This window comes from Schistocerca piceifrons, chromosome 1 (genome assembly GCF_021461385.2).
Source record: "Schistocerca piceifrons isolate TAMUIC-IGC-003096 chromosome 1, iqSchPice1.1, whole genome shotgun sequence".
Lineage (NCBI taxonomy): Eukaryota > Metazoa > Arthropoda > Insecta > Orthoptera > Acrididae > Schistocerca > Schistocerca piceifrons.
In genome coordinates this window covers 848,397,898-848,410,063 of record NC_060138.1, presented here as the reverse complement: position 1 = coordinate 848,410,063, position 12,166 = coordinate 848,397,898, and the positions used below count along the sequence as shown (strand labels likewise).

General features: G+C 39.7%; 1 protein-coding gene across 1 annotated transcript in view; it reads left to right on the top strand.

The window, feature by feature from the left end:
• LOC124775883 (glutathione S-transferase theta-3-like) overlaps window positions 1–12,166 on the top strand; it is a 91,571-nt gene that overhangs the window by 21,502 nt on the left and 57,903 nt on the right. The window contains exon 5 of the mRNA XM_047250720.1: window positions 9,472–9,652. Coding sequence (XP_047106676.1) covers window positions 9,472–9,652 — 181 coding nt within the window. The remainder of the gene's footprint in view (window positions 1–9,471; window positions 9,653–12,166) is intronic.

The window sequence follows — 12,166 nt, the reverse complement described above, 5'->3', positions numbered from 1 at the left end:
AACAAAAACACCATATATAGAGTCAAAAACAAGTTTAAAGGAAAACGAAATTGTCAAGTGACCTTGCACTGCATTTTTTTTTTTTTAAAAAAAAAAAAAAAAAAAACCTGGATCGCAGTAACCCATAATCCCTTACACCCTTTATCTGCGTAAAATTTATAACAGTTGCAGAGAATGCAGTGAGTGGAAAAATTGGGTTAGAAAGGGTTAAACCTTTTTGTGAACCAAAAACAATACAGGTCATGCTGTAGTCTAGCAACGTTTTCACTCTGTCCTCCCTGAATAGTCCTACTTGGAAACTATATAAGCCAGTAGTCCTTTGTTGAATGCATGCAGCATGTTCACTATCACTGCCAGTTTTTGCCCAAACATCAGATGTCATGAAAACATAAGTTTATTTTTGTTTGACTCAGTGAACTGTCTACCTATAAATATGCTGATATTGAACATATCAAGATTTATTGGTCAACGTTCAAAGTGCTGACACCACCACCAGTTTCATTGGGACATGTCACATTGGCATTCTAGGAAATGCATTCCTAGAATGTCAATGTGACATGACCGACCCAATGAAACTGGTTGTGGTGCCAGCACTATGAAGGTTGACCAATAAATCTGGGTATGTTCAATATCAGCATATTTGTAGGTAGACAGAAAACTGCCACAAAAAATTAATCATAGGTCTTGGAAAAACTGCTACCAGTTTGTGATGAAACTAATCTGAAAATCTTGGTATGAAGTGACAGGCCACCACTACCTCCAAGAAATTAAATACCACTGAGGCATGGAGAACTCCATTTTGAGCCTCCCGGTAAGAACTACATACACTATACACACTATTAAGACTTGCCACAAGAGGCCTGTTGCTATACCAATCTGGTTCTCCTGATCTCTTCTCGGTCGCGCCACTCTTGATTACCTCGATGTTGAGAGTCTGAATCAGTGTGTGATGGTGTCTTCTCAGAAATGTATAGGACACTGCCATTCATATTGTATTATATTGCATGTATTATTTGCAAAGTAACTATGACCAGTTCATCAGCTAGGCAAATATACTAGCACACTGAATCAGTTCAGCACCTACAACACTTAATGATCACAGTCCAGTGTGGAATTTTATTATTCTGTTCAAAACACTGTTAACATTTACTCCAAAATGTCACAGTTCACACTCAGCACAATCCTGTAATAATTTATTATGTTGGATAACACTTTGGTAGTTAATTTAATTCAAGCCATAATGAGTCTCACTATGTCCAACAGTCACCCATTTTGATGATAATGGCATTCCATACGTAATATCATTCGCTTAAAACGTTCTTTAATTTGAGATACTGCAACCACTCAAAAGTCTTTAAACCAAGTTATAGTCTTCCACAAGTCATTACAAATTTCACAACAGTTCTCATGAGAAATTATTACTTTCTAAATGACACCATCTGCTAACAGTCTTAAAGAATTATTAACTTGTAAATTTATTATTTGTGTGGTAAATCGTAAATGTTATTTCTCTGAAGCAGAATTAATATCGAAGTTCCCTCCAGTGATGAGATCCAAACAAAGCGCTATATTGAGATCTAAATTCCTGCCAGAACTTGATGCAGTTACAAGTCTGGTCAGGTATTCTTCAGTGCATACTTGGTTGCCAAACCAATGCGTGGAGGTGTATAAAATGTTCTGTATTTCATAATCATAGATGTGAGCCGAATTTGACAAGGTTTTTGTTCCAATATCCAGGATGGTTCTGGTATATGAGCTGCTAGACTCGAGGAATATGATCAGAACTTCACACAAAATCTTTTCCAAATTCTTCGGCAGACTTAAGGGACCATTCTCCTCAGTCAACATGTAAAATAAGTGATTTTTATGATTGTTTTTGGAAAAACTGATGAAGCAATCAGTATAAATCTATATGCAATTATCTGTTGATTCTTGCACAACATTTTCTGGTTTTTTATTTATTTACGTTTTTTTATTTTTTTTAAAGAAATTCAGCCATAATTAAACCCCTCACCCAAGGAGTCCAAGCTGCTATATCCAGAATGAGATGTGTCCTTGATGGAAGTCTTGCAGTCTGCAAGTCTTACCTGAAATCAAAAAAACAATTTTCATAATCTATAGGGTATTGGGTATGGAATAATCGCACAGTTTTATGAAATTTGAAAATAATAAAATGGCAGTTGTTTGAAAAAAAGATTAGTTTTTCTGTGTGTTTTTGCAATAACTAATAAATTAAAATAAAAATTAGCCTGTTGCTCCTTGCAGACATACCTGAGGAGTGATTCAGCCAAATTTCAGAGAGATATCTTCATTAATGTCCCCACAATCCGTTCCATCAGCTTGAAGTTACTGTATCTCAATAATTACTTCTCATTGTGGGGATCAACCCTTGAACTATCATAGCCTGCAGCAGTGGTGTCACACATAGCATCTCCCCATATGGTTACCCCCATAGGTAGAGGAAATACACTGTATCTCAAGCTGATGGAATGGATTCTTGACACCAGTAGAGAGATCTTTCTGTAATTTTTACCGAATTACTCCTTGAGCATGTCCGGAAGGAGTCGTAGGCTATTTTTTGTTTTAATTTATTCATTAGTTACTGCAGAAAACATGACCAAGACACACAACAAAACTACTTCTTTGTTTCAAATGTTCACCATTTTATTATTTTTTCAAGTTTCAAAAAACTGTGCTAATACTCTGTGTGCAATATCCTACAGATTAAGACCATTGTTTTTCCAGAGATGATTTACAGACTTCAGGACTTCCATCACGGGCATACATCATTTTGGACAGAACAACTTTAACTCCTTGGATGGGGGGGCTTAATGGTGACTGAATTTCTTTAAAAAATCAGCAGCAGCTGGCCGAGACCCAAGCAGCCAATTGGAAGTAACTGATTTTGTGACATTTTACAAGTTCGTAACCAGGAGTACATTGTATTGTTTCATCTGTGTGCTTTATTAATTTAGTTTCTTGAGTTCCTACATGTTAATATAATATTTAATAGACACAGTTCTTGCATTTTTGTTTGCGACAGAAAGTAAACCGATTTTGCGACATATTACAAGTTCTTAATGAGGAGTAATTTATTCGGTCTCACTTGTGTGCTTCGGTAGTTCAGTTTTTGAACCTCTGTGTACTAATAAAATTTGTTAGACACAATTCTTGCATTTTTGTCAGTGTCTACAGTAGAGTTCCACAGCACTTGTCGATAGTCTGTCTGTCTGTGTAGTGTCGTTTTCCACAGTCTTTAGGTTGGATAGGGACTGTGATGGCTGTGTGTGGATGCGAGCCGAGTTAGTGGCACATCGCTCTCAGCTTCAGGCTATCATTGCCTCAGCTTGTAGCTGCAGTGGATGGGCATCACTGTTGTGGGCTGGCCATGCAGATCCAATGGACATCCAGCATGTTTGAGTTGGCTGATCAGTCCACATTGGTGACCACCCCAGTTACTGCCCACATTGAGATTGACCACTCACCCATGCTTGAATGAGAGGTCACCTCAGGGTGTTGCAGGCAGCGAAAGACTTCCCAGGAGCCACACACAAGACCTCACTGGTTAGTCTGACAAACAGGTTCCAGGTGCTGCCAGTGGCTGACACTATCCCTCGGCCAGATCAGCCGCCTACCCTGTTTCAGAGGGAACCTCTCAGCCTGCAAGATCCGGGCAATCACAGAGGGTGGGATTATTGGTAGTTGGAAGCTCCAATGTTAGGCACGTTATGGAGCCCCATAAGAACAAGGCTGCCAAGGAGGGGAAGAAAGCCAGTGTGCACTCTGTGTGTGTCTCGCGGTTCTTGGCGCGCAGTCCTGAACCGTGCGACTGCTACGGTCGCAGGTTCGAATCCTGCCTCGGGCATGGATGTGTGTGATGTCCTTTGGTTAGTCAGGTTTAAGTAGTTCTAAGTTCTAGGGGACTGATAACCACAGCAGTTGAGTCCCATAGTGCTCAAAGCCAAGCACACTGTGTGTGCATACTGGGTGGAGTCAATCCAGATGTGGAAAGGGTCCACCTGAACGCCATGAAGAGCACAGTTTGGATTGGAAGAGATTCTCCCTGGCTTCATTTGGCTAACAGAAGTGGTAAAGGCTGCCAGTCTTGCCTGCCAGATAGAAGCAGATTTCACCATTTGCAGCATAGTTGACAGGACCGATTGCAGACCTTTGGTACAGAACCGAGTGGAGGGTCTGAATCAGAGGCCGAGACGGTTCTGTGACCATGCAGGCTGCAGATTCTTCGACTTGCACCATACAGTGGTGGGGTTTCCAGTTCTGCTGAATAGATCAGGAGTCCAATACCAGGCGGAAGCTACATGGGTAGCAGGGGCTGCAAGGTGTGGACTGGGCGGTTTTTTAGGTTAGAGAGTCTTGGGAAAACACAAAAAGAACTTCATTTTCAAAGGATGCAGGTCGAACATAGGAAGATCGTAGATACAGGAACCAATGGTATAGCAGTTGTAAATTGTTGTAGCTGTGTTGGAAAGTACCAGAGCTCCAAGCGCTAATAGAAAGCAATGATGCTCAAATTGTTATAGACATTGAAAGCTGGCTAAAGCTGGAGACAAGTTCAGCCTAATTTTTTGCAAAGAACCTTATGGTGTTCTGAAAGGATAGGCTAAACACTGTCGGCAATGGCATGTTTGTTGTTGTTAGAAGTAGTTTATCTTGTAGTGAAATTGAAGCAGATAGTTCCCGTGAATTCTTGGCAAATGGAATAAAATAATAATTGGATCCTTTTACCAACTTCCCAACTCAAATGATACAATTATTGAAAGGTTCAAAGGAAACTTTAGTGTAATTTCAAAAATGTACCTGACTCATACAATTATAGTTGGTGGTGACTTTAATTTACCCTCAATATGTTGGCGAAAATACAAGTTGAAATCTGGAGGTATGCATAAAATATGATCCGAAATTGTGCTAAACACATTCTCTGAAAATTATTTCAAGCAGTGAATTCATGAGTCCACGTATAGTAAATGGTTGTGAAAGCACACTTGACCCCTTAGCAACAAATAATCCTGAGCCAATAAAGAGCATCAAAACAGATACTGAGGTTAGTGAACACAGGGTTGTCATAGAGAGCCTGAATATTGTAACCCCCAAATTTTCCAAAAATGAATGAAAAATATACCTGTTCAAAAAAAAGCAGGTAAAAATTCACTTGAAGCCTTCCTGAGAGGCAATCTCCACTCCTTCCAAATTAACAGTGTAAGTGTAGGTCAGATGCGGCTTGAATTCAAAGACATAGTATCAACAGCAATTGAGAGATTTATGCCAAATAAATAAATAAACGACAGAATTGACCCCACTTGGTACACAAAATGGGTCAGAACACTGTTTGCAGGAACAACAGAAAAAGCATGCCAAATTTAAACAAATGTAAAATCTCCAAGATTGGCGATTTTTTACGGAAGTCCATAATTTAGCATGGACATCAATGTGAGATGCTTGTAATAGTTTAAACAATAAAACTTTATCTCAAAACCTGGCAGAAAATCCAAAGAGATTATGGTCGTATGCAAAGTATGCGAGTGACAAGACACAGTCAATGCCTTCTCTGTGCGATAGCAATGGAAATACTATCAATGATAGCGCTGCCAAAGCAGAGTTACTAAACACAACCTTTTGAAATTCCTTCACCAAAGAAGACAAAGTAAATATTCCAGAATTCGAATCAAAAACAGGTGCCAACATGAGTAACTTAGAAGCAGATACCCTTGCAGTAGTGAAGCAACTTAAATCACTTGATAAAAGCAAGTCTTATGGTCCACACTCTATACCGATTAGGTTCATTTCAGATATACTGATGCAATAGCCCCATACTTAACAATCACATACAACTGCTCACTCGACGAAAGATCTAAACCCAAAGGCTGGAAGGTTGCATAGGTCACACCAATATTCAAGAAAGGTAGTTGGAGTAGTCCACTAAATTACAGGCCCATATCGTTAACATCGATAAGCAGTAGGATTTTGGGACATGTATTGTGTTTGAACATTATGAATTACCTGGAAGAGGACAATCTATCGACTCACAGTCAACACAGCTCTATGAAACATCGTTCCATGCGAAACACAACTAGCTCTTTATACACACGAAGTGTTGAGTGCTGTTGACAAAGGGTTTCAAACTGATTCCGTATTTCTAGATTTCCAAGGCTTTTGACATCAAGGGGATTGCATGTCAAAAGGGGCTTTTAGTGAAATTGCGGGCTTATGGAATATTGTCTCAGTTATGGACTGGATTCATGATTTCCTGTCAGAGAGATTACAGTTCATAGTAACTGATGGAAAGTCATTGAGTAAAACAGAAGTGATTTTTGGCATTCCACAAGGAAGTGTTGTAGGCCCTCTGCTGTTCCTTATCTATGTAAACAATTTAGGAGACAATCTGAGCAGCAGTCTTAGGTTTTTTGCAGATGATGCTGTTGTTTATCATCTAGTTAACTCGTCAGAAGATGAAAACAAATTGCAAAACGATTTAGAAAAGATATCTGAATTGTGTGGAAATTGGCAGTTGACCCTAAATAATGAAAAGTGAGGTTATCCACATGAGTGCTAAAAGAAGTATGTTAAACTTCAGTTAACGATAAATTAGTCTAATCTAAAGGCTGTACATTCAACGAAATACCTAGGAATTACTATTATGAACAATTTAAATTGGTAAGAAAATGTAGGTAAGAAAATGTAGAAAATTTTGTGGGGAAGGCAAACCCAAGACTGCATTCTACTGGCAGAGCACTTAGATAATGTAACAGGTGTACTAGATTGTCTACACTACGCTTGTCCATCCTCTTTAGGAGTACTGCTGTGCAGTCTGTGACCCTTACCAGATAGGATTAACAGAGTACATCAAGAAAGTTCAGTGAAGAGGAGCACGTGTCGTATTATCACGAGATAGGGACTAGAGTGTAATGGACATGATACTGGGTTTGGGATGGACGCCATTAAAACAAAGGCATTTTTTGTTGCGGCAGAATCTTGTCACAAAATTTCAGTCACCATCTTTCTCCTCCAAATGCAAAAACATTTTGTTGATGCCGACCTACATGGGGAGAAATGATCATCGTAATAAATAAGGAAATCAGAGCTCATACAGAAAGATATAGGTGTTCGTTTTCTCCACGCATTGTTTGAGAGTGGAATAATAAAGAATTATTGTGAAGGTGGTTCGATGAACCCTCTGCCAGGCAATTAAGTGTGATTTGAAGAGTATCCATGTAGATGTAGATGTAGATGAAAATGTTGTCCAAGAATTAATAAATAATGTGCAAAAAGATTTACATCAGTTTTTCCAGTAAAAAATCACTTTATTTTATAGGCTGAATGAGGAGAATGGACCCTTATGTCAGCTATAGAGACTGTTAATTGTGCGTATTACTTTATTACCTTTCTTGAAAGTGGGAGTGACTTGGGGTGTCCAACAAATATTTGGGGCTTATTGTTGCTGGAGCTATGTCCAACTAACACTGACTAAAGGTAGGGTCAAGTCTGATATTCAGTATAAAATCCAACACAAATCCATTAGGTGCAGGTCTCTTGTTGTAGATTGTAAATGTTCTTGGTTTCTGTAGACAGTTATCCTGTAGTGTCATCTTCATGATCCAAAGAAATTACTGTCAGACTTCTGTCTAATTATTTTTTTTTCAAATAGTAAACAATATTCGAACTCGGATAAGCTCATCAGAGTAAATAGTAGCCACTTCCTGTGGAAGAGAACACTGGTCATTTGTAAGCCTTGTAAATGGTGTAGAAGGTACCAGGCAGTGACATTACCCTTCATTGCTGGTGTAAAAGGTGTCAGTGAATAGTGAAGTGATTTTGTGTGTGTGTGTGTGTGTGTGTGTGTGTGTGTGTGTGTGTGTGTGTAAAACGAGAGAGAGAGAGAGAGAGAGAGAGAGAGAGAGAGAGCATGATGCTGAAAGTTTCTATCATGTTTGGACAGACCCGTGGTTGAATCGTGTATCAAAGTAAACTGTCAAATGTATCTGCAAGAGATAGTGTACCACTAGCAGCTGTTAAGTACATCAGTAATAAATAAATTGTAATCAACTAGAACTGGAGATGAGTGTCGTGCTTTGTCATTTGGTTTCGGGTGCAACAGGAATTGCTGCTGCTGTTGAATGCAGCTCATCTTAACTAATTTCAGAGGTAGATGGCTACTGATCTCAGTGGTGCATAAGGCTGCTAGTTTCTGGTAAACCAAATACCACAGATACCAGACAGTAGCTGGCTGAGGTGTATAGTGTGGTCCATAGAGTTAAGATTTGTCTCGTTTCAAATTATGCAAGACGTTGAGTGCACCACTGGCCCAATGGAGTGTTTAACCCATGCTGTGTGGGTGGTATTCTTCAGGCCAGAGGTGGTTCTGTGATGTTTTTGGGGGTATTATTTGTACCATGACGTGGACCCACTCATATCTGATACTGTGGACATGAGCCAGCATGTTCATTTCAACTATCTTGCTGACTAATAACTGTTCTTTTGTCTACATCTTCATGATGAATATTCTGTGGACTCTTCTGTTCACTAATATGACATCAGCCACATTCACATGGCTGCACGCACATATTCCTGATTTGACAAACACTCAGGCACCCTATGGCACCTTCAGAGACCCACTAAATCATGAAACTGTTTGCAACAGTGGGTGAAATATGGCAGTTAACATTCCTGTAATTTTATAACTCTACAGGACCTAATCACCAATGAGTGACTTCAAGTGGATACAGGCTGCCTGAAGAAACTTGTGCTCACTCTTTCTCGTACCAGTTGAGGTCAAGTCCAGGCTTGATGTGGTATTATACAGTGTTAAAGTGACATCTCCTGGGGTTGACTAACTTTTGGCTGGTGTGGTTGGATGACACTCACTTCTGTTTGCTGAGTGCTGAGGGAGGCAGCTGCAGCAGAGCTGTTAGGTATCTGTTCACACAGTTAAAATGGGATAGAGAGCTTTTGGAACATGAAAGGAGTTCCATCATCAAATCAAAAGGCAGAGAAGAGATAAGAATCTTAAGAACAATGATATTTGCTTCTAAATGTATCTATACATTTCTTTCCTCTCTTCTGTCAGTTTCATCAGTGCATCATTTTTTTCATTTATGAAAGGTCAGATTAGAATATTCTCTTCTTGTATATCTTTCTCGTGTCTCAGTGACAGACACTGTCTCATCTGTGCATAATTTAATATTTTTCTGTTATTAAAAAATAGTTACCTGTACACAAAACTTCAAAATGTGTTGCCATTTGTAACTGATCAGATGTTTACAAGTATGTCTGTAATAGTAATAGCCTACATAAAATAAGCTAGAAATCTAGGAAATATCCTGCCTTGTTAAAGCAACTGAAAGTTTCCGATCGTAAAGTAGAACTCATGCGTGTGAGAAGTCGAATGAAATAAAAATTGTTTGTGTCAAAAGTGTTGCAGTTTAAGTACATGCAAGACCATTCTATCACTTACAGTTTTTGCTTCCTGTGGTGACTGGAAGACCAGCAGATGTGAAAAAAGTAGCACAGTACGAGAAGAAAGTAACTGATGTTCTTAATATACTCGAGGATACATGGCTCAGTGAAAGAAAGTATTTAGGAGGAGACAAAGTGAGCATTGCTGATCTTTTAGGAGCTTGTGAGCTTGAACACCTTAGTAAGTATGTTTATATTTGTTAGTACAATAACGCAAAGTCCTAAATGGAGTCTCCCTCATCTGTTATCTCCTTATATCTCCTACTTTCTGCTCTCCAACCCCATTTTTTCTTCCCTAATTATGTTATGTGACTTACAAAACAAACCTTTACCAATGTTCAACTGCAGTAATTATTTTCAGAAATTCAGTGTTTCTGAACAATAATTTTATGTGGTGATGAAATAGATTTTTCATCTGTTGACAGTATTGTGAAAAGAATAGTTGTTACTCACCATATAGTGGAGATGTTGAGTCGCAGATAGGCACAACAAAAAGACTTTAAAACAAGCTTTCGGCTAAACAGGCCTTATCAACAAACACAAACATACACACAAAATTCAAGCTTTCGCAACAAACAGTTGCTTCATCAGGAAAGAGGGAAGGAGAGGGAAAGACAAAAGGATGTGGGTTTTAAGGGAGAGGGTAAGGAGTCATCCCAATCCCGGGAGCAGAAAGACTTACCTTAGGGGGAAAAAAGGACAGGTATACACTCGCGCACACACACATATCCATCCGCACGGTTATGTAGAGGGAAACATTCCACGCGGGAAAAATATATTTAAAAACAAAGATGATGTTACTTACCATATGAAAGCGCTGGCAGGTCTATTATCGACCTGCCAGCGCTTTCGTATGGTAAGTCACATCATCTTTGTTTTTTACGGCCTAAGTCTCTGGTTGCTAAGTCCAGACTTGGCAGCCAGTGACGTGTGTGTGTGTGTGTGTGTGTGTGTGTGTGTGTGTGTGTGTGTGTGTGTGTTCTGATGAAGAGATGTTTGGCTGAAAGTTTTGTTTGACAGTCTTTTTGTTGTGCCTATCTGCAACTCAGAATCTCCGTTATATGGTGAGAAGCAACTGTCCTGTTCATAATATTGTCATAATTCCATCCTGGATTTTCCTTTGTTTGATTTCTAATCTGTTGTTGTTCATGTATTTCACTTTCTCTTAATGTATGATTGTGGCCATTTGTCAGTTAACGATTACCAATCAACAATAGTGTTTACAGTTATTGATCTTATGCATACTTTTGCATACTTACTTCATGCTACTGTAACATGACTTGTGCATTATAGTCTCTGTCTACCTGTGTATTTTCCTGTGGATGACACTGTTGTATACAAAAAAGTCGCAATGTTAGACAGTTGTAATGAAAAGCAGCAAGACCTGCAGAGGATTGACGTTTGATGCAGAAAGTTGCAGTTGATTCTCAACATAAACAAATGTAATGTATTTTACGTACGTAGACAGAAAGACCCATTAATGTATGAGTACATTAATATCTAAGAGTGTGTATGCAGGGCTGTTCAAAGTGGAACAGCCACGTAAAACTAATTGCAGGTGGAGTAATCACATAATACTTTACGCTGATCAAATTAACACAAATATGATTTTATTAATGAAGCACTCGACAATGAGGGAAAACTGACTCCTGTGGATCCCCATGTAACAAGACGCAGTATACTGATGTGAACGGCACACTGGAAGGATGTACAAGAGGCCTCAGTTAGTGTTGCTCTGCGCATATATATGCCGACAGATGGTGCGATGGAGATCTCATCGCACGCACTCCTCCCACAGGCGACCTCCAGTGGCCAGCCCACACTGATTTGGTTGGCAGCCAATTCAAACAAGCCTGCACGGTGACACCACACTTGGCGCATTCACACTCACATGCACTAGTTGCAGGATATAACAGCAGGAAAGACAGGTGCCAACTAAGATTCATTGGAAAAATCCTCAGAAACGCAGTCTTCAACAAAGGAGGTAGCTTATAAAGCCCTCATTCGACCAGTGCTTGAATATTCTCATCAGTATGGGATCCATACCAGGTAGGATTGAGAGATGAAGTAGTGAAGAGCAGCACATTTTGTTACAGATCTGTATGGGAAGCATGAAATTGTCGCAGAGATTATCAACCAACTCCAGAGGCAAACGCTACAAGGGAGACATTCGGCATCATGGTGTGGTTTATTGTAAAGTTCCGAGAGTGTATGTTTTTAAAACAATCAACAAATTTATTGTCACAATACTAGAGAAGGAAAGTTGCTACTCACCATATAGCGGAGAAGCTGAGTCACGATAGGCACAATAAAAAGATTCACACAATCACAGCTTTTGGCCATTAAGGCCTTTGTCAGCAGTAGACACACACACACACACACACACACACACACGCGTGCGCACGCGCACGCGCGCGCGCACGCGTGCGCGCGCGCAAGCGCAACTTGCACACACGTCTGTAGTCTCAGAGACTATAGTGTAGTTTCAGCTCTCTGAGACTACAGACATGTGTGCAAGTTGCGCTTGCGTGAAAGTGTGTGTGCGCGTGTGTATATGTGTGTCAACTGCTGACAAAGGCCTTAATGGCTGAAAACTATGATTGTGTGAATCTTTTTATTGTGCCTATCACGACTCAGCATCTCCGCTATATGGTGAGTAGCAACTTCCCTTCTCTCATATTGTTACATTCCATCC